Below are 23,417 nucleotides of genomic sequence, written 5' to 3'. Positions count from 1 at the left end.
GGCTAATTAAAGACCCGGCCATATCAGAGCCAGAGAAAGGGATCACGGTAAAGGAATCTGGCCCAATTAGAAACCAGCCTTGTCTGCTCCACAGAAGTTCTGCTCACCCAAGGAAGCTGGCGGGAAGGAAAGCAGATGAGCTGAGAAGCAATTTGGCTTCACTGTCCTCTCAACAGATGCTGGGCACCATAAGAACTAATGGGCTGGAGACTCAGGTAAGAGCCATTCAGAAGCTCCCTGATTATTCCAAAAACTGCTCTCTATGGAGGAAAAGGTTAATCGAAGCCCAGAGCTGGGAGAGAGTCGAGGAGACAGAAATTGCTTTAATCCAGGCCGTGGGGAAGAGCTATGAGATAAAGAAACTTGCACAAAGAAGACGAGGCTCTGCTTCTGTAAGATGAACCAGGTCACAACTGGGTCCCCAAATCAAGTTCTCTGCAGGCCTGCTCTATCCGTCCAGGCACCTGGGTCAGCCCCACCCTCACCCGAATCCCAGCCAAGTAGCTTTTTTTTGTTTTTGTTTTAACCCTGCATGTTCGCTGCATTACTGAACCATCAGTCTTGCAGAAAATCATGTCTGGACAAGCTTCTTCCCCGGATCCCATAACGATCCAGTAAGATCCACCTTTTACATGCACCCTACACGTGCTCGTGGGTATCGTGTGCAGTGTCCACGAGCCCAGAATTAGTCATGCTCATCGCACACTTAGAGATGCTGGGTGACGAAAGTGTCACGGTTAGAGCCTGAAGGTGACATCAAGTCTGACATTAACTGGAGAGGCTGAGAAGCTGATATTTGAACATAAACAAGAGAACACCAACGAAGGGGCAAACTGCACATGTCTACGCTGTCGCAACTGCATGGCTAGGAGTGTCTGTAAAATAAACTGTCCCACAGCTTCTCAACCTTGGTGTTGACTGACATTTTGGACTAGAGAATTCTTTGTTGCTGGAGGGCTGTCCTGTGTACAGGTGGAGGCTTAGCAGCATCCTTGGTCTCTACCCACTAGACGCCAGGAGCACATCCGCCCCCAACCTCCCAGCTGTGATGATAAAAAGCATCTCCAGGCATTGCTAGGTATCTCCCAGGGGAGCCTAAATCAGCCCTGGTTGGGAACCCCTAGTTCACACTGAGGCTTTGGTCCACCATCAGCCACCGGATTGCCTAAGACTTGTGGGTTAATTGATGTAGGCAATGGACCCCATAGAAAACGTATTTTAGAATAATGAAAAACATACTGATATCAGGACTACATTGCTAACATCTGAAGTTCCCTGGTCTCTGTCAAAATGCTTGCACTGGAAGGGCATTTCACTGGAGGGCTCTGAATTTAAGTCCCCTTTCCTCTCTCCCACCTCCTCGGTCTTCTTCCTTCACCCTTGCCTGATAAGGTAATTCCTTATTCATCTTGACAGTATAATGACACAAAGGCAGCCTCGAGCTTGAAAGAGCGAACACTTTAACTGATTCTAAGGAAAACTGGCATTATTTTTATAGGGACCCAGACATAATCTGCAAAGATTTCAGAGCGCTATGACTGCAGCCTCTTTGCATCATTAACTTGCTCTAATCCTCAAGCTCTCAGCTCATAGCTCCTCTCCTGAGATGATCAAAACTCTTCCCTGAGTTCAAATCTCACCTCCTGAGAAAGACTTTCCCAAACAGCCTTCTCCGCCTTTCCCAACAAGTCGCTCTCTCTCTTACAAACATACTTGTCTTTTTACCATTCACTCATGACTACCCAAAATTGAGGACATATTCATTTGTTTGTATATTTATTTTCTGACTCCCTCCAGCATCCTAGATTTTCCATGGGCAAGGAACCATCTGTCTCGTTTACCTCTGCATCCTTAGCATCTAACACAAGGACTGACGCTCCTCATGGCCCAGTAAATGTTTACTGAATAAGCAAATGAATGAATGGATTTGCAGAGCCATAATTTTTTAAGTATAAATTTACTTTCACACCCATGACTCGGGTTCTTCATGAGCTTTGTTCACACTCCCCAGCATAGAAAACGGAGCATCAGTTGTTTCTCTCCCAACACCCTTGATTTTCAGGTCCCTGTGAGGGACAGCGATGCAGCAAAGGCCTGTGTTTAACTAACGCAGCCAACCGCACAAAGACCCAGATCGACAAATCTTTACAAAAAGAGTTCCTTTATTACAACTCCTAGGGGCATCGAGCCTTGGAGCAGAGGCTACTTACTAATTTGACAGAGAAGCTGCTGGGAGGGAGAGGGAGGCCGGGAAGCTAAAATGAAACAGCAAGCGGCCTTGCCAATAGAAGTGGATTCAGAAATGATAAACTATCTTGGGGATCAGTGACAAGAGAAGATCAAATAAGAAGCATTCAAATTTATCAAAACATTGTGGAATTGCAGGAAGATGCTTCATTTTGTTGCTCTAAGATAAATTTTCTGTTGGATCCCCTGCCCAAACCATTTCACCACAAGCCATGTGCCAACCTATCTGTCAAGGAATTACTCACTGTGAAAAGCATTCTTTCTATCTATCTATCTATCTATCTATCTATCTATCTATCACCTATCTACCTGTCAATAACTATCTGTCTGTCTGTATCTATCACCTATCTATGTGTCTATATCTATCTATCCATCTATCAATCAATCATCTATGCAGCTGGCTACCTACCAGCTATCTTTGTCTGCGGACCCTGGATTGCATATACCAGCCCCATCCCTCCAGCTCTGCCCAGGCATTAGCAAATCTCTCTACCAGCCAAGGCAACTTTAATTTCTGGCCAACAGGCCTGAGGTTGAGAAGATAGATTCAAATGTCATACAGCCCCGAGTCTGGCACCCACCTCTGCTCTGGGCTTCTTGTGTGACCTTCGTCCGGTTAACCTCCATGGCCCTGAGACTGCTGGTCTGGAAATCAGGGGTGACAGTAACACCCGTGTGATAACGGTAATTGAGGATTCAATGGGAGAAGCCAACTCCTGGTAAATGTTAGCAAGGATACGAGGAACAGTAATTCTGCCAAGCCGCTAACCACATCTGAGCTTCTTTCAGCCTTTTGTTTCCTTTCATTACTAGGTTATCTGGTTTCTAGGTAACCACCATCTGGAGACCAGGGAAGTATTCACCACTGGAAAATCAGAGCTTCTTTGGTTTACCTCCAGGGGCAGCCTGCTTGGGGGGAAAGCTGACGCTGGGGATTTAAACCATCCTGGGTTTCCTCATTCTATTAATCTGGCTGTTAATAGAGAATCCTGCTGATGCTGCCAGATGCAAAGTTCTGCTGTGCTAATGGTGAGGAGCATTAGAGGTATCCTCAGCAGCAGATCAATCCATCGCCCCCAATTCAGAACAGCTTGCCTGGTAAGAGACTAACCAAGCAAAGGGTGAGGACTAAGGCAATCAATACTAAAGGGAAGGATGGAGGAAAGGGCCTCTTTGGTGGTCTAATGTTCCAAGGCAGGCCAGACCCTGGGAAGCCTAGCAGCTGACATGGAGTACATGAACACAGCTCTCAGGGAAATCTAAAAGGCAGGCACACCTGTGCTACCTGTGCTCCAGGATGGACGAGCAATGCCTTCCTTTGAAGCAAAAAGGGCATGTGCAGGAGAAAGGGGGAACCGACCCTGAGCTCAGAGTACATCTGCTGCGTTGGCTCTTCCAAGCTCTGCCACATCTGCCATCTTGCTCGAGGCATAAGGACAACATTTGAGGCACCGCTTTCTGCCAGAGACACTTTCCTGCCCCTCTCATCTTACCTGCCTGCAGGCAGCTGAACTGGATTCCCATCAGGAGTCCCATAGAGGGCTGAGCCCAGTGCAAAGTGAAACTGGCCCTGAGCTGGTTCCAGCAGTGACAGGAAGAACTGCGCACTTTGGTTTGGTTCCAGTGATTCTTTAACATGGGAAATCAGACCTCAGGGAAAGACAGGCTCTCCAGACCCAAAACCAGATGTGAGACCGACAAGAGTGCTGTTCAGAGACAAATCGAGTCAATTCCCCAAAGGAAAGGCACACATACAGAAAGTCTGTCTCACGCAGCAGCTGGCGGTGGCTCGAGACCCAGTTTTACACATTCAGATGTGATTCTAAGGGTCCACTGTGCAGAGGTGAGCAGTCACCCCACGAGGTGCTGGCCAAAGCTGCCAGCATGCCACTGCTCCTTTGCATGGGGGCTCTGAAGATCTGGTTGGTTGGTGCCCACTGAGCAAAGGACACAGGAGGGCCGAGAACAAAACATCTGGGGAGCAGCCACTGCATCTCCAGGGGGCTGAATTTTGCTTCCAAAATTCTAGACATGGACTTTTCGCTCAGGGATTTTCTTTTGGGGAAGTCTAATAAGCCTCAAGGGCTATCATTTTCCAAACACATCCTGTACATTCTCCCACAATCGGTTTGGTTGACTGGGGAGAGGCGATATGTTTCCCCAAGTGTGGCAGGCAAACCTCTGGAAGTACATATAGATGATTTTAGAGATACCCAAAATGACATTTTAATTTTGTTTTGGTTGTATTATATTAATTTTAATGTCATAGAAATAAATGTAATTAGTGTTGTGATTTCACTGATCATATTGCCTGAAACAGGGTTCCTCAACCTCAAGCACTAAAGTCATCTGGGGTGGGATAATTCTTTGTTGAGGCGGCTGTCCTGTCCCGGCGTCTACCCACCAGATACCAGTAGCACCTCCTCCCCAGCTGTGACATTCAAAAATGTCTCCAGACATTGCCCAGTGTCTCAAACAGGGATGGTGGTAAGTGGTCCCCAATGTGGAATAATTAGCTTAGGATGACTCTTACTTCTACAAGAAAAGGGAGCTCATTTAAAGAAGAATGTATTTTTAGGCGACAAATAACAGTACAGGTGAAATTCACTTAGGGCAAGGAGGGTTAGGGTGACATGTGAAATGTCCAAAGGTTGGGAAAACCCAGACCAGGCAGGGGACTTCAGGTGCTCATCCTCCCAATTGCCATACCCACACCTCTTTCCTGCCAGCCCTGTGACCTGGTCGTCCCCAAAGCTGACCTAACAAAGATGCGTGCCAGGGAAATGAAAGGACGGAAGGGCACAAACAAACAGAGGAGCTGCCTTCCCACAATCTTCTGGCCTTTCTGATCAAGGAAGGAGAAACAGGGCGGGTTGGGTTCATCCTCTCATCACTCCTCTTGCGAGGACTCAGCCAGAGATGCTGGGCAGAGAGCCAAGATCCAAGGAAATGGGGCGAGGCAGGCCCATGAGCCATGAGAACCATCGAGGCCATCACCCAGCCCTGACATGCTCAGACACGCTTGTCCGTCTCTAATACCTGACACTCGTTAGCAGTGGGGCTCTGCATGGGGTCCGACCCCTATTTCTTCTCTCTTTATCATTAGACCAACTCACAGAGCTAAGTGAAATGATCGGTTTGAAAATAAATCTGCTTCAAATTCAGTAGGAAATGTAACAATTCCACTGTTTAAGAAGCTTTAACATTCACAAGCGTTTTCTATATACCAAAGACTTTCCCTCTATATTGATTCCTGTAATTCTCACATCAATTCTGCAAGATGGACACGATCACTATAATATTCCAGATGGGTGGACAGAGGCTTAGAGAAGTTACGTGACCCTATTGGCAGCACAGGGCTAGAAGACGCAGAGCTAGAATTCCACGTGGATCTGTCCAGTTCCAAGGCCCATACTCAAGGCTGCCCTATGACCCAGGAGAAAGCAAGTGGACAGTAGGGCCACACCCTCCCCTACAAAGCCCCCTTAGCAACCCAGATTTCTCAGAATGGCCCAAAGCCCAAGCAGAGAGAAGGATGCAACTTTCTCCCCCGGCAGCTGGGTGCTGCTGCCCTGCTGGCAACACCTTCCCCCCCTGCGACCCTCCTCACCATCATTGGGCAGGAGCAAAGGTCAGAGGAAAACTCAAAAGAAATGGGTATGTTTCGTGCCCCAGAATCAGATGCACAAATGATTACACACACATATACACACACAATCAGCGAGTGGGTGTACGCACATATGCTTGCACATTCCCATCCAAAAGGGTCAGGCAGATGGCCTTAAGTGCCTGTCCTGCCTTTCTGAGTCACGGAGCCAAAAGGATGCACACATGCCCTCTGGAGAACTGGTCCAGGAATGCTGATGCAGAGACAAGTGGCAAAGACCATGGGAGGGTACTGACCTGGGTCTCCAAAGCAATCAGGGAACTCGGATGCGGGTCCTGCAGGAAAGAAAGAAGAAAACCTATGTGAGTGGTGGGGGGAAACTAACTTATTATCCAGCACCATAATAAAACAAAGCTAGATGTCCTCAGTGCTCAAGCAACACCACGTAGAGGGCAACCCTTTCTGTCACCCCCATTCTAGGGAGACATTAGAACAGCTTGGCCCAATCTGTACCCCAACACTTCCTCCCACACCCAAGCAATTAAGTGGGCTCAAGATTTTCATAAGGGGTAGGCAATATGGAGAGCCAGCAAAATGATGAATCAAAAAGAAATAACAAACCGAGCACCCTCATCAAATTATCTAAGGACATGTTCAAATCCTGTATATGGAGAAGGATCCATCAGGGACAGGTAATAAACTCAAAGTACATAAAGTCATTATTGGGGACCAGGCCAGCTATTTGGGTTTGATCTCAGAAAGAATGAGTGGAGGAATGAGACGAGACAAAGAAAGAGAGGGGCTTAATTCCTGGGTTGAGTAGCACATATCAGTGGGCTGGAGAAGCTACTTTTCAGGAGAGAGAAGGCCAAGGTAACTTCTTATTCATTCACTCTATACAAAAACCAATTGACTGGAAATGCTTGGTGGTAAAATGTCTGGGGTCATTAACATGAACCCTTTAGGCGGAGAGTAGGAGTCTGTGCAGAAGGAGAGAGGGACTGATGAAAATGCGGAGTGAAAATTTAGCACATAAATGCTATTTCTGCCTAAGTAACAGCAGGCTCAGGACCTAACCATCTTGAATTCAATCTCACCATGATTCTGAGAAAACCACCTTCAGTAGCCCCTGTCTGAGAATGGGCATGATTTTACGGCCCTGAATGATAAATCCATTTTGAATCTGTGCTTTCATCCTAAAGGATTTTGAAATGCAGGCTTCTAGAAAACCATGCAAATTAGCAACAGCTCATTGGCCTAAGCAGTGAACAAGAAGGAAATGGACAAGAATGGAACATTCTAGACCCTATCCTAGGAGAATCGTCACTCGCTTTCTTCATCACTACTCTGTGATATCTTTATAAGGATGCCTAATTCTGACTAGTATGAGAGGCACGATCTCAGTATGGTTTTTGAGCATCGAGTGGTTCAAGAGGAGGGATTTATCTCTCTCAATTCCAGTCCCAGGTTTCATTTCCAGCATTCCTCGACCGCACGGCTCAAAGAACAGCCCACTCTAATTTTCACATTCCCCCAGCTACTGATGATTACTTCATACACAGGAAAACCTTCAGGGCGGCATTTCTCCCTGTCTCCCTGTATTTCAGCCTTGACCCATAAAGGAACTTGGCGAAGGCTTAAAGGAAATACTTACAGTCATTCTCATCAAACTCTTACTAGCTCCTTCCCAAGGATGAAATAGCGGCTACTCGAACCACTTATTCCTCTTGAGTGGGATCACGGAACTCCCCTCCCCTCCAGCCAGGTCTTTTATCACTCATACCCAGGAAGTGTGGACTTTTCACTTCCCGTTTCCATGTGTTAAGGAAGCATACTGGGCAAGGCCCCTTTTTGTCTTCTAAAGGCATGGCACTGTGAGCCGGATACATCTCTGTTCTGCAGGTCAATATCAATTTCTCTCTATATACAGATTCAGCTATCTATATTTTGACTGGATGATAAGAAGCTGTATCTCAGCCTCAAACATTAACCTCATTCTCAAAGTCAGTTCCTAGCAAAGCATTGTACCAGGGTGTTGGGTGCTTGCCCAGACTAATTAAGCTATACTTCACACCCCATTTGGCTATTGTTTGGAGCTTATGCTTCATTGCTTAGGATCCCAAAGGGGCTGAGAGGGGAGAATGCCATCCTAAACCCCCAAGAACAACTTCACTGGAAATAAGACTGTCCTTAGGAAGCCACAGGAAACCTCTGTCAACTCTGTTGACAAAGCCAAGAGCCTGATATTTGGACACAGGGAAGCATCAATTCTTTACCTGGTGTTCCGAAACAACGGAACCCCCATCAGCACATGGTCAGGGGTCCAAGATTCATTAAAAAAGCTTCCAGAAGACAAAAGCTCAAAGGATAGCTATTTAATATGTTAATTAACTGGCCAGGGGAGAAGACAAAGTACTCACACGTGGCCACATCAACACAGGGGATTCACTTGCCAATCAATTTTGTTCCCCTCCTTCCATGCACATTCAAAATGTAAGACTCTCCGGCAAAGAGGCTTGGTCCAGTGGATGCCAGGTATGACTTTATAACCGTGAGGTCTCACTTTCAGCAATTTCCTCCTTAATTGGAAAGGTTAACGAAGTGGAACCGGGTCAGAACTGTTGTCTCCCTAATCCAATGCGTCTGTCTAAACTGGGACTCTTTGGTTTACAGTAGAGAAAATTCCTGGCTGTCAGAGGAAAGGCTCCTGGAGACCAAAGGGGAATTTGCAACGTGCTAGGATGCTAGAGTGGATTGCTTTTAGAATCTTAATGTGGGCACCAGGAACCAAGGAACAGCCAAAGCAAGGACAACCCTTTCATATCTTCTAATGCAATAGCTAAATTAGGGAAGTGGAATGGGGAACTAAGGTAGATGGAATTGGTGGCCCTTGTCTTTCATGCTCTGGTCACGAGACTTGGCAGTTCTTCCCCTCAGAGACAGTGTGTACTTCTCCTTCTCCCAACCTTGGGCTTGCCCGCTTGACTTGCTTTGCCCAATGGGAGGTTAGCAGATGTGACATAAGTGAAACTTGAACTATGCTAGGGTGATTGAGCATGACCTCTTGTGCTTTGGTCACTGCCACACAGGTAGCCTGCTCGTCCCAGGAGAATGAAAGGCTCATTGGCAGACCTGGATCCACCCTGCCGCTGGAAGCCAAGCCTAGATCGGTCGATCTCCAGAAAACCCTCAGACCACAGAGAGGGTATATGCTTGTTGTTTCACACCTTTGAATTTGGGATGTTTTGTTAAACTGCATGATTGTGGCAATAACTAAACGATAAGCTTTCCAAGCTTTTGACTATTTACCCCTTGTAACAATCCTGTGACTGATGCTATCATTAGTCCCCATTATGGAGATGGGGAAGCTAATGCTCAGAGAGACTGAGTGGCCTGTCCAAGGTCACACAGACAGATTCAAATCCAGAGCCCAGAGAAACCAATCCTTCACTATTTTACAGAAGCTCTACTGGAGAATCAAGCTTTTGATCTTGATAGGCCCAAAAACTGTTGTTCCCAGAGTCTTGAAACCTAAATGATACACATTCTCTTTCCCTAATCCTGCAAATGCCACCCAGGAATATTAAGTGATTACAGCCAATAGCTATCATTTATTGAGGGCCTACAACATAACTGGGCTCTTTGCCAGCTGTACCATTATCCTACACAAGGAAATATTCAACCATCAGGCCTTGTACTGCCCGTGAGTTAGCTCTCTGCCCTCTACACCAAATATAACAGTCCTTCCATCTGCTTTCCACTTGCAAAGTACCATGATCACCCTGATTACCCGTGAGAATAAAGATGAGGTCCAATTCAAAGAGATAGTGCCCAAAGACAAGTTAGCTGACAAGTTAGGGCATCTTAGCTTTATTCTTACTCTTTCTGATAAAATGTATTATTTAAATGCCATTACACCAACATTAAAGGAAATGATCACTCAGAATCCTCTTGCCTTGAGATAAAGAGAGATTTCATCCCCCTGGTTTATTCTAACCTTTATCCCACAGGCATATTTCTGGATCAAGGTTTAGAACAGCTGTGAGTACTAATAATAGCTGACATATGTTAAGTACTTACTCTGTTCCAGGCATTGGGCTAACCTGGGCTAACCTCTCTCTATATATATCATTTCATTTACCCCTTGCAACAACCCTGTGAAGAGATGCTATCATTAATTATTATGGAAATGGGGAAACTAATGATCAGAGAGATTGAGTGGCCTGTCCAAGGTCACACGGATAGAAAGTGCTGAGGCCTGGATTCAAATCCAGAGCCCAGAGAAGCCCATCCTTCAGTATTTTACAGAGACTCCATTGGAGAATCAAGTCCCACCACAGACAAAGTAAATTTGCACTTTGGATAACGTCTATCAAAGAGAAGAATAATTATAGTGAATAAACAGTACCTCCTTCACAAACACTGGGATTCCTGTATCAGTATCTGTATTTTTTTAAAGGTTGTGACATGATTGATAGTAATCAGCATGTGTCACGACTAAAAGCAGAATGCTGCCACTTGGCCACAGCTGAGGACAGCGCAGAGCTGGCCAAACCAGTCCACATGCGTTTACTGAGTTCCGACCCAGGAGCTTACTCTATGTCTGATGGGCACCGTGAGGCACAAAGAAATCAGTTTAGAGTGACTCTGTGTGCACATCTAATCCCCAAGCTAACTGTTCAAATAAGAGGTAGGAGCCCAGTTACAGGTCCTAGAGACATGAAACTTGTTTGCATCTCATACCTCTTGCTTGTGAGACCAGGAAGCTAAGCTCAACTACTTTGGAATGACAACAATACTCCCCCATTAAGGCCAAAGGCCTCAACTGAACAAGCAATTAAGCTTCAATAAAGAAAGAAGAAAGAGGGAGGAAATGTGTTCATTATCATCCCAAGTCTGCATCCCATATTTCTGGGTCCTTGGTTGGTCCTCAGCCCTGAGTTAAGTGCCTGCTGTGCGAAGAAGAATTCTCTTGCTTTGCGTTGAAGATATCATGAGGCAGCCTTTACTCTCGGGGCTTAAGCAGTGGCCTTGGGATGGAGATGACAAGACTGAGACTCAAGCTTGTGGAACCACATGTCTCCATGAGCCCAGGAGACAGACAATGGATCCCTAAGTCCAATCTCTTGCCAGAGACCTTCCAAGGAGATACTCCTTTGGAGGGCTGGCTTGGCATCTCCATGCGAGTTCTCTGATTGGTAACAGGCTGAGAAGCTTCTGCTATCAGGGGACAGTGCTTTACTCCTGGTCACATCAAACACCAGGCATCTCAAAATGATACAATGAGCTCTTCATGGGACTGCAAAGAAGAAAAACCCAGCTATCAGGCGGGCCCCGGTGGCTCAGCAGGTAGAATTGTCAGGTTCAATTCCCAGTGCCTGCCCATGCAAAAAAAAAAAAAACCAGCTATCACACGCCTGCACGCTGGGGAAACAGGCCCACCAGCGGCTCTGAGAAGCTAAGCTTGGATGCCAAGTCAGAGGCCTATGTGGGCTCTTTCACTGGTACTGTGGGGCACAGAGCAAGTGGGATCATCAAGCAGATGAGATCAATGGCTTTGGGATGAGCCATGGGTTCAAATCACGCATGACCACTCAGTAGTTTTGAGGCTTTGGGCAAATTCCTCAGGCTCTCTGAGCATTAGTTTTTCTCATTTTGCCTGATGGCCACGGAATTTTTTGTAAGTAAAATGGGGGGTACTAATGAACAATTATGCCTGGTTAACACGTAGAATCCCTTGATCATCCCAGGCAAACCCAGATATACTGTCACCTCCTTGTCTGGGAATTGGGCCACCACTGACATCATGGGTTGTCCGAAGCATTACATGAAACCAGATATTTAAAACACCCGTGACACAGATAGAAACTCAAAAGTGATCTCTCTTTTGTTTTCTTCTTCCAGACTTACGAAGGCTGAGACATATCCCTCCCCCACCGACCCACCTGAACCACAGCTTCTCTGAACTACATGTCATCTTAGACATTAGCTATAAAACAATTTCACTTTACAGCTGGGAAATCACTAAATGGGTAAATTTAGTGATTTTGTTTCAAATGCTCAACCTAGGGGCAAGTACGTGCAATACCTGCCACCCTGCCAGGGCAGGTATGGTTCTCCCATTTTACAGATCAGATAACTGATGCTCAGGGAGGACAATCTGCTGAAAAACAGAGGGTTAGTAAGAGATGGAGTCAGGGACAGCACTCAGTCTGGAAGGTGACAGAAACCAGACCCTTAACCAAAATCCCTGCAGTTCTCAAAAGTATGAACTTACCGAATGAGAAGCTCCAGGCAAGGATCCAAAGAATCTACATTTTTAGGAAATACCTTGGGGGGATTCTTATGTCCACTGAAGCCTGAGAGCCCTACGCTATACCGTGGGTAATCCAAGCCTGGAAAGCATGCAAGGTCAAAGCCAGACAGTGAGAAACTGAGAATAGGATCCCTACCTCTGACGTCCAGCCAGCCACCAACTCTGACAAGGGCTGGTGCTCACTCTGCATCCCCAAGAAATTTCCATGACGCCACAAGGCTACTTTTCTGCCCCTTTCTTCCTCCCCTCTTCCTTGCCGAAGGTTCCCTCCTGTCCTAGAAACCTTGCAGCCGGCTTCCTCTTTCCCAGCTTTCCCTCCCCAGGGATGCGAACCTTACTCGGGGTCTAGTTACAGCAATCGAGGTGCCCCTGTAACAGGGCTCTCTCCGGATGTCCCTCAGGGATTTCACAGTGAGGTCCTCTCACACATCGGTGGCTGCTGAGGGGCAGGTGGATGACAAGGGGACGCCGAGCAGCAGAGGCGGGCTGCCAGCAGCACAGACCTCGCCTTGTTCTTCAAGAGACACTGCATTTGGAATGAGGCCCCAGGCCGGAGTCATGCAGCACTCACCCTGTTGGAAAATGCTAACTTGCCTTCATATAAGGGCTCAGGGGGTAAAAAGGGAAACTGCACAAGAGGGCCAGAGGATTCTCAGGGCCTCAGAGGGATGCTGGTGGTTATGCTTAGTCCACAAAACTAGGTGCATCCCTCTTCCTCCTTAACTTTTTAAAAGTTTACCAGTCCCTTGCTCTTCTGCATTCTTCCCACCTTTTTTTAGCTGGAAATCTAAACCGTTGTCTATCGCTTTTGTTCTGCCTTAAGAAGTTCTGTAATTTTCAAAAACGTACACAGAAGTACAATTCTCACTACTGTAAGGTTTCGAATACAACCATTAGAATCATGAGGCATGAAGTGTTAAGACAGGGTGACCAACTGTCAGCCTGTGGATGGGCCATGGATGGGTTTTCTTTGGCCAGAAGCATTGATAAAACATGTGAAATCGTTGCCAATACTTTCAAAACAGGGTACTTCACATGCAAATCCAGATTTCTCACTTCTCTCTTAAAAACTGAAAAATGTGGCAACACGGGACATGCACTCCTGCAAAACAAGAAAGCTCCAACCAAAGGGGCATTGCATGTCACTGTCACCCCACATTGAGGCAACTTGTCTCAGGTCATCTGGCTTGTCCATGTTTATGACAATCAAAATACGAACTAACGCTGGGCTCACACTGCATGCAAGGCATTATTAGAAGCACACTGTAAATACTAACTCGTTTAAACCTTCACAGCGACTGCAGAAGACCGTGTTAACAGCTCCATCATACAGATGGCACAACTAAGACTCAGAGTGGAAGTCATTTGCTCAAAGTCATCAGTTAATAAGTGGCAGAACCAGGATTCGAGGGCAACCTCACACCTGAGGCTGCACTTTTGCACCACTGAACTACAGTGCTTCCCAGGGGAACCAGCCACACCTTCAGTCAGAATCACTAAGCCACTTTCATCGTTCCATGAGCAGCTAGCCCTAGGAAGCCACATGGAACAGGCAAGGGGAAAAGATGCTCATAATTCCAGATCTTCCGAACTCTCTGCTGTAGGTCTTCAGGTTAATAGATTAATTTGTTACAGCTGTTAATAATAATAAAAGTAACCATTCCACATGGCCCTTGCGCAGATTGACTGTGATGGTTCATCAGAGCTTTGCTCAGTCCTGACGCAGAGTGGACGAGCCACAAATGTTAGCTCCCCACAGAGGACAATACTATCACTTTACAATGTTCTGCTTTGCACAGTTCAAAGACATTTTCAGATCATAAACAAGACATGCCACGTGCCAGGAAAGAATTGAGAAATGCAGCCTCCACCCAACAGGGTCAGATCAGAAGTGCTGGCTGGATCTCCCCAGGGCTCCAGGTCACCCAAGCTCGATTTGGACACAAGCCTTCCTGAAGCTGGGATGCTCCTTCCTGGAGAAGATCAGCCCAATCCTTACCTTCTCCCAGGCCCAGGCTGGGGCACCTATCCATTTTGCACCTACTTGCTGTGGTCGTCAAGATGGCCAATGGTCCAACTGGAATCAAGGCTGCCAAGGGTCCCGGAAACTCTGTCCAGAGTTCCAAAGACACCATGCACAGAAAACTTACCCAACATTATGTTCCACAGGGTAAATATTTCAGACTTGAGCCCCAGAGTCCAAGATTGTGGGTGCGAGAAAAAGACTTAGGGATGTAGGTTACATGTGCAGCTACTGAACCATATGGTGTCCTAGCAGATATAACTATGCAATCACTTGGCCTCAAATTCTCAATTCTGTCCTGTGAGCAGGCATTTCCAAAAGATTCCGGTTTTCCTGTGAGATGAAATTTATTTCCATCCCCAACCTGAATCAAACTCATTTTTTACTGGTGAGGCTGAGGAAACCCAAAGAAGGGAGTTGAATTTCTTAAGGGCCACACGCAGTTTGTATCAAAACTAAGTCTAGAACCCAACTTTCTTGATACCGAGTCCTGGCTCATCCTTTTTTGCCAAAATAAATGCCTGTGTCCCTCTCCATGCCCCCTCTCCCTTTATTCCCTCTTCTTCAGCTCCCTCACAAGAGCTTCTAACCAGGGTATGTTTTTTGTTCAAAAGATACCGTATCCCAGCTCTGGGAAAACTGTGACTCAGCAGTGCTTCATGTCTGGAATGTTTCCAAGAGGCCACCCACAGAACTGCTGACTCAAGCCATGGAGATAAAAACCACCCTGGGATATACCGGCAGCAAGAATGATGGAATAGAGAGCTTGGCAGTGGGTGGAAGGAGCGCTCCCCCCAGGGCTCCAGGAGGCACCATGGAATGGAGCCTCCTTTCTGGGCTGAAAGAGAGATGCTGAGTACAAGTGGTTGGCAGAGGCCTGCGGGGCACAAAGTCCTACACTGAGAGTGGGGGAAAGACAGGTTTCAGCAGGGGAGGAACTCAGGGCTTCTTCCCTGTCTCCCAGCCTTCTCCTCTATTTCTCAATGATAACCTCAAAGATGGTGGTGACAACCTTTATAAAGTCCTTATGAGATACCACAGTTGGCATTAGGTGTGCTATTTCAAGAATCCTCATTCCATCCTTCCGGAATGCAGTAGTGGCTACTTCAGGATGTCCATAACATAAGGAAGCATAGATGATTTTTTTATGCTTCGGCCTTTGGAAGATGCGCTTGACGACATCATGCATTCATCTGTGTTTCCAGACTGCATAATACTCTGCATTCTTATTCCTAATTTACAGAGGAGGAAATCACATTAGGAGAGCTTACAAGCCTTGCCCAAAGCCACAGCTCTAATCCAGGCCTGTTTAACCCTGATATACTTGCATGGAAATCAAAATCAAAACAAAACAAATAACACTAGTAGCCAGAGTGAAGGGGTATGGCTTGGTTGGATCTATGGTTAACTAGTTGTCACCATTTAAAAATGGGATGATTTCACAGTATCCAGATTTGTGCGGTCTTCTTGAAATGACAGAAGATGTGGGCAAGTGGGCATGCAGGCTAGTACTACACGCCAGCTACAGCTGGAGTCACTGGGCGTGGCTGGGCCCTAAAAATATCCGTGCCTTTGAGATCCCAAATCGGTTTTAACCACCATACGTTATCACTCCCCTCTAAAGGAAGGTATCACTTTACCCACCTGACAGCTCACTCAACAGCAAACCACCCTTACACCCGGCCCCAAGCATGAAAAGTTCAGGATCTAGCACTTGAGATAAGAAACAAAAAAAGCTCTAAGAATTCATGAGTTAGTTGTGCATGGCAGCTTATTAACTTACAAGCCTCTAACTCAAGCTCAACAGTCTTGACTTTTCAGGGCCGCAGCACAGGCAGGGGAGGGTGGCGGGGTGGGGGTGGGGGGCACCACGGGGACAGAGGGCAGAATAGGAAGTGGTTATGAATGCCAAATGTTGTCTCGCTTCCTGCACAGCCACCTCACGCAGCTGCCTGCGAACTGGTAGCTGTTTGTCCCTGGCTCTCTCGGAAGGAAGTTCTCTCTTCACCCGCGACAACAGAGTTGGCCCAAGTTGCTGAAAACGTGCGCGGGGGGCTCTGAGCCCAGGACCCCCTCCTGCAGAGGGTAGCCCCGAGGCCAGGGAGACAGGAAGGTGGGAAAAAAGCACAGCCTGGGATAGAACATCCTGAGAGCCGCTGACAAAGCCCCAGCTGGGGGGTGGGGGCAGGCCAGAGGAAGCGGGTCCCGGGCACACGGATTTCGTACAATGAGCCCCTTTCATGGGTGAATACGGAGCCCTCCTCAACCGGCGCTCAATGGCTTTGCTTCTGAAATGACCGATTCTACACCCAAAAAGCCAAGCTTGCCAGACCCTGTGCCAAGGTTAAGCAAGAGCCTGAGAGCCCCTGCCAGTTGATCATTGACACCCAGGAGACGATGGCTGCTGGATTCAGAGCTGTCTGGCTGACCCAGAGCCTACAATGATTCTCTTTCATTTTTAAGCTTTCCTGCCTTGAGGTGGAGGGGGGGAAGGTCCTCAGCCCCAGAGCGACATGTTTGGCACAGTCCTAGGAGCTATTCGGGATAGTGAGTGCTCCTTCCCCAGGGACTTCATTGAGACATCTGTGGGGAAGGAAGGGGACGGATGAGAAAAAACTGCAGAAACATGACACAAGTTAAAGCTGGCAGTCTCAGGTTGAACAAATTCATGACACAGTGGGAATGTCGCTGATGACCCAGCAATAGCCTCTGTTTAGCAGGCACTGGGAGGACATTCTCTTCAAAGGTTTATTGCAGAGCTAGCAACCTGGAGACCTACAGGTAGTACTTAGAGCAGATATTTTGTTCAGCCTGTGCAAAGTTAAATATGTTGCTGACATACTGAATTTAGGAGATTTCCCTTAAAACTGAAAAGTGCTGGCATTTCTTGGAAGATCAGAAGGTCTGGTAACATACAGTCATCTCTTCCAGAGGCACTGACTGTCCAGAGCTGAGGCGCAACTGTCTCTATTAGAAGGGACAGGCGTGCACCCTGCACCCTCCAGTTTGTCATGTTCTCCCCAGAACTGCTTCCCTCCTGAAGGCTGGCTGGTGAAGCTGCAGGAGGCACTATAGTTCAAAATCTCTGGTTTATTGGGTCCCAAGTTAGATCTAAGACTCTCAATCAAGTCCCCAGCATTTGAGTAAAATAAGGACTATGAACTGTACTGCTATGCAAACTTGGCACAAAGTCCAAGGATGATTTGATGTGTGAAAAGCCTGCAAACACAAACTCAAAGATGTTGAGTCAGGGGTTGAGTCCACTTCCACAGGCAGGATAGGAATACCGTGTTTTCATCACTCCTTGCTATATACTATTTTGACAACTTGCCCACTTTCCCACCACTCCAGGGATTATCTTTGTTTGGTTTTTTTATGCTTAACTAAACCCTGAGACTGACACATAGAAAGCACTCGGCAAACTCTTGTTATTCTTCTTGTACCTTCATCACACAAACTTCAAGTCACGGTAAGTTGGCATCTAAGAAAGGAATGCTGAGAACCCAGCCAACTTATGAATTGTAGGATCCTTCTTCACGACATGTCAAGACAAATCTTCCTTGCAAAGACTCGCCTTGGGAATAAAAGAATGAGCAGAAGTCGGCCAGCTCGGCCTACTGATTGGCAAACACGAGGGATGGGGAAGCAGACAGTGTAGTCTCTATCGGACACGGAGCACATCCAATGAGCTATGGTACGTTGGGGAGATATATTCCATATTTAGACAAAGCAAAATGAGAGAAGATTCCCAGTTTATCAGTCGATACAAAAACTCAACAGAAACAAGGCCGGCCCCAGAGCAGCAGCAGATACAGCACATTTTAGTGCAGTTTTCTACATCTAAGGAGGACTGGAGTTTATTACATCTGCTTCTGCTCTATGTAGCCACAGCCATTTTTTCCCAGCCCTGTGTGTGTATACGTGTACGCATGTGTGTTTGCATGTGTGCATATATGTACATGAGTGTATAGATGTGTATGGGTGTGTATGTATGCATGTGAGTATGTGCATAAGTATGTGTACATGCGTGAGTGTGAATATGCATGTCTGTGTGTGCATGTGTATGAGTGTGTAAGTATATACATGTGCTATGTGTATGAGTGTGAGTGGAATAAACGGTTTGTGGATGCAAATATGAGTGTAGATGCATATGCATGTGGTACGCATGCACGAGTGTCAGTATGTATGTGTATGAGTGAGTGTGTGTGCATGTGCCCACACAAACAACTGCAAGCATGCTCGTGCATGGACAGGTATGGATGTGGGGTCTCTTTCATCTAATCCAAAGCCCTCCTAAAACGCTGCAGTGGAATGGATTTTATATGCCTAGCATCCCTAATCTGAGGAAATCCCCTCAGTCCCCCCCACCCCTGCTTCTAATTGCCAGTAGCTGCTGGGGGAGGGGAGGTCAGCTCAGCGATCCCACAAAGCAGACTTTTATTTTTGAGCTGTGACATAAGCGGGAAAGAATAAAAGGAAGAGCATGCAGTCCTCCATTTCTGCACTTCGCATTTATTTATAATTATTCATGCAGGAGCAAATTTAAACACCAAAAGGGGGAAATACTACAGTTGTTCTGATTTCACATGCTAACTGTGTTTACATGCTAACAGCATTTCTCGGGGACAATTATCTTATTACTAGTGCACTAATCTTTTCAATCTTTTCAACACAGTTTACAGCTGCAGACTTCAAAAATTAAGGCTAATTAAGACCCTGCTTTCAGCAGGTACAGTAAACTACTCGCATAATTTAATGGAGTAAAAGAAAATCCATTTGGGGAGAGGGCACGGAGCAGGGCATGGGGTAGAGATTATCTAGCCTCCTTCAATTGGGGGGTTCCCCCACACCTCAACGTAGTATTCCAGAATCCAGTAGACAATTCCATTACTGGAGATGACCCATCAAGGGAAGTCCATCAATGGAGATAATGATGATAAAGAGGAGGTCTTCAGAATTCAGAACCACAGGCAGCTGGCCTGGCCAATTCAAGGAGAAAGTGGGTACTTTCATATTAAATTATTCATTATCATTCATTCCATCCCCCTCATGACTTCAGCACTGTGCAGCCGCTGAGAGCACAGGCTCCTGCACAAAGTGTACCTGTGTTCAAACGCTGGCCAGGCCAATGGTTTTCGGCTGACCTTGAGCAAGTTACTGGACATCTCAGGGCCTCGGTTTCCTCATATATGAAGTAAGATAACAATAATGCCTGCCTTCTGGGTCTGTTATCAGGACTGACTGCATTAGTATTTGCAAAGCACTTAGAATAGTGTCTGGTTCATAATAATCTTCCCATAAGTATTTTGTTTTTTTAAAATGCAGGCTATAAAGCTTACCTCTAAACGACATCTCTTCACAGCCTCACAACGTGCTTTTGACCTGATCTGACTCATAGGAGAGCTGCTGTTACATAATCATAGCTACACTGATGGTATCTGTCAGCAGAGCCCACCGCAGATGCAGCTACACCAACACTGGTTCCACTATCTTGCCGGTTGCCATATAAAAAGCCAGCGTCTTGGATCATCCATCGTTATTTTTCGGTTGGTATGGTTTCAATCACAGAGAGGCAGACCACTCCCCCAAAGGGTTCTTGTGGGAACCTGGACAAAAGAGTCCAGCTTCTCAGATCCAAACAAAGCTGTGACATCCCACATTTGGGCATGTGAGGGGCTGCCTGCTGAGCAGCTGGGGCCACTATTTTTTTTTCTCTTTTTGCATGGGCAGGCACTGGGAATCAAACCTGGGTTGACGGCATGGCAGGCGAGAACTCTGCCTGCTGAGCCACGGTGGCCCACTCATGGGGCCACTATTTTTCATCAAACACCTACTGTGGACCTCAACCTATGCCTGACAGTCCGTGGCCCCATGCTCACAGCCAACATATGGGGTAGGTAATGCTGACCCCATTTCATAGATGAGGAAACTGAGGCTTTAAACAACTCTTCCAGTATCACACAGCTTGCTAGGAAAACAAAGCCACAACTCACATTTTCTTAAGCCAGGTGACTACTTTCTCAACAGGATTACCATTACTAGCAGTACAATAACTAATGGTAACAACCACTACCCACCACATACACCACATGCCATGTATTAGCTGATTGAATCCTCACAACTACCCTATAACAGAGGGACTATTTTTGGCCCCAATTCTAAGAAGAGGGAATTGAGCTGAGAGAGATTGTGCAACTTGCCTAAGGTCACACAGCTACAAAGTACTGGAGCCAGAATTTGACCAAATGCAGGAGAGCTGGGTCTGGAATCCCTGCTCTTCAACATTCTTTTCTGCTACCTCTCACGATGCCTGTGAAATTAAATAACTATCACCTTTTCAATGAACATATTAGACGGACAGAATAGGAATTGTCCATTATATAAAATGAGTCATTATATATAATGAGTCCATTAATATATGATGACTCACTCTTCACTGATTAGTGATTTAGTTCCCTTTGTGATAAACGCCAAAAGGAGGATGCAGGGAGGCCACACAACCGAGGAAATTCATCCAGGATGGAAGACTAGGTATTTCAGGAAATGGGAATTAAACTGGGCTGCAAAGAAACAGCAAGAATTAACTGTCATCCAAGGTGGAGAAGAGGATAAGCATTTTAGACAGAGAGTTCAGCATTCACGGAGGCTCAGAGGTGGAAGGCATGCATCACTTTAAGATACAAAAAGAAGCTGGTGCTCAGAACACTGAGGGGTGAAGGCATGAGATGAAGTGGCAGGATTTGATACAGAGGCCAGGCCAGGATGTCCTTATAGGTCCTAGAAAGGAATCTGGATTTTATTCAAAGAGCAAGGAGTAATCATTGGTGAGGTTTAGGAGGGAAGTGACATGAATCTTTGTAGGAAGTTAGCTTTCAGTGTTACTATCTGGATTATATTTATTTGACTTTACATAATCAGAGCCAAAAATTCTTTTGCAAACCAACTTGGTGAATCACATGCTAAAAGTTTTCAAGATGAGTTTCAAGTCATTTCTATTTCCCATTTTTAGGGACTGTAACATTTCCCCCACAGACTAAGCCATAAAATCACTAGTACTACCAAGCTTTACAAATCATTCAATGCTTGCTATTGTTATAGGCAGTGAGAAAATCCTAAGGAATCTGATAGGTTGCGGCATATTAAAGTCTGATAAAATATCCTCTTTCTGTGTAAAAATGAAAGTTTTTTTTAAGAAACATTGATCTCGGTTAGACAATTTACAATTCTAAAGTTCTATAGCTTAGGAAAATGCCATGGGCATTCATGGGTTAGAAGAGATGAATAGCTAACACACACACACACACACACACACACACACACACGCACGCACATGCACATACACACACACATACACATACAACCAAACTGGAGAGGAGAGACTACTAACTACAGGCTCCCATTTACTGGCTGACACCGACAATATGCTAGGAGCTCTGGTTTATTTCAACCCCATTACTAAGGGGACAGCCCCAGTTTGCTTGAGACTGAAGATGTGAAATGAGGCAAACTGTACCCAGATTAATCACAGGTATTAATATAAGGAAGACACAGGATCAGAAAGGTAAAGGCACTTGCTAATGTCACACAGCAGGTAAGAAATGGAGACCAAGGTTCAAATCCAGACTCCAAATCCTTCTATAATAACTGATAACATTTCTTAAGCACTTACGATGCACTAGACACCATTTAAAGCCCTTTAGAAGCATTTACACATTTAATCCTCATGACATCTCTATGAAGTAGCTACTATTTTCAGTTCCGTTTTATAGTTAGGAAATCTAAAACCCAGATAAGCTAATGACTCACCCAAGATCCCCCAGCCAGCAAGTGGGAAGTCTCAATCTGAAAACAGATTCCCGTTCTAGCACCTGTGCCATTAACCTGATCCGATCTGGTCTACCAAATCACAAGCAACAGGTCCCTGAAATGCAGGGAATTTTAAAATTTTTGTTGTTGTTTTCTCGTTAACAGTCAATTTAACAAATGAGAGAGATTATACTAGAGGCTTAGCAAACCAAATCAATATGACTTTTGCAGCCAACAGGAAACTGGATTAACTAGCAGCTACTGATTACAAGGCATTCCAGCCAAATACAAAATGTGATATACAGTAGGATCTGCTGAGACTGGTCAAGTTCAGTGTTCAAGGTTAGTCCACACTTCAAGGGGGCCTGGAACATGCTCCCGAGGCCTCATGCCCATCCAATAAAGCTCTACTGGCCTGCTGGACATGTCTGCTACTGGCACAGGCGACCTAGCACCTGTGCTTCCGATAAAATAAAGGCTTCATGAGCCTCAGAGAGCCACATCTGATGGCCAAGACACAACCGCTGGGGTCACCAGTGTCCCTGGGAGCAGAGGCAACGTGGAAGACAAACACCAGCAGCATCGCCATTCTCCTCATTCAGTGGGTGTTCTCCTGGTGCCAGGCCCCACACTGAACCCCAGCCTGGATGGCAGATCCTCTTGCAAAGGAGGAAATGGAGATGCTGGACCACACTCTGCACTGGTCCAGGGGCTTCAGGGGTCCCGTACTGCTGCACTGCCATGACCTAAGGTGGCTCTTAACAGAGGGCAGTTCTGTCCTCCAGGGGACACTGGGCAATGTCAGTAGACACTTTGGTTGTTGAGCCTGGAAGAGGGTGTGCTATTGGCATCTGGCATATTTAGCAGCCAGGGATGCTGCTAAACATCCTACAGTGCCCAGGACAGTTCCCACAGCGGAGTTATCCAGCCCCAAATGTCACCAGCGCTTAGGGTGGGAAACTATGACCCAGAAGGACAGAAGCAGGGAGAAGGTCCAACCACAGCCAGTCAAGCTTGCAGCTGTGCACATCAGGCCCGATCCCCTCCTGGGCCCTTCCCCATGACTCCGAGTCACCCAACGGGAAGACAGAGGCCATCCTTTTCTTGCTCACAGCTGCATCTCCAGAGCCTGAAACAGAGACTGGGTAACTTCTCTTCTTTTAAAGCACAAGAATAAAATGATGAATGAGGAACAGCCTCCATCGAAGGGCCACACAAGCGAGCCGGGTGTCAAGGCAGGAAAAATTACCACCAGAAGGAGTGTAATGGGCACCAAGGGCCCAGAGCGTTGACAACCACTTGCTGTGGGATCTCAGGCAAGTTACGCCCCATAACTCAGTGCCCTCCTTTATAAAATGGGGTATGGTAATACAAGAATAGTATGTACATGATTTAGGTGCCGTGACGAATTCACTAGA

At 46.4% G+C, this 23,417-nt stretch overlaps 1 protein-coding gene across 2 annotated transcripts in view; it reads right to left on the bottom strand.

Moving 5' to 3' along the window:
- The window catches only part of XYLT1 (xylosyltransferase 1), a 316,574-nt gene that overhangs the window by 216,723 nt on the left and 76,434 nt on the right, over positions 1–23,417 (bottom strand). Inside the window, exon 2 of one of the 2 annotated variants that reach the window (XM_077141677.1) lies at positions 6,151–6,189. The exons of the other annotated variant lie outside the window; for it this stretch is intronic. Within the exon in view, the coding sequence (XP_076997792.1) occupies positions 6,151–6,189 (39 nt within the window). The remainder of the gene's footprint in view (positions 1–6,150; positions 6,190–23,417) is intronic. 2 annotated transcript variants of the gene reach the window in all.

This window comes from Tamandua tetradactyla, chromosome 23 (genome assembly GCF_023851605.1).
Source record: "Tamandua tetradactyla isolate mTamTet1 chromosome 23, mTamTet1.pri, whole genome shotgun sequence".
NCBI lineage: Eukaryota > Metazoa > Chordata > Mammalia > Pilosa > Myrmecophagidae > Tamandua > Tamandua tetradactyla.
This window is presented reverse-complemented; position numbering and strand designations above follow the sequence as displayed.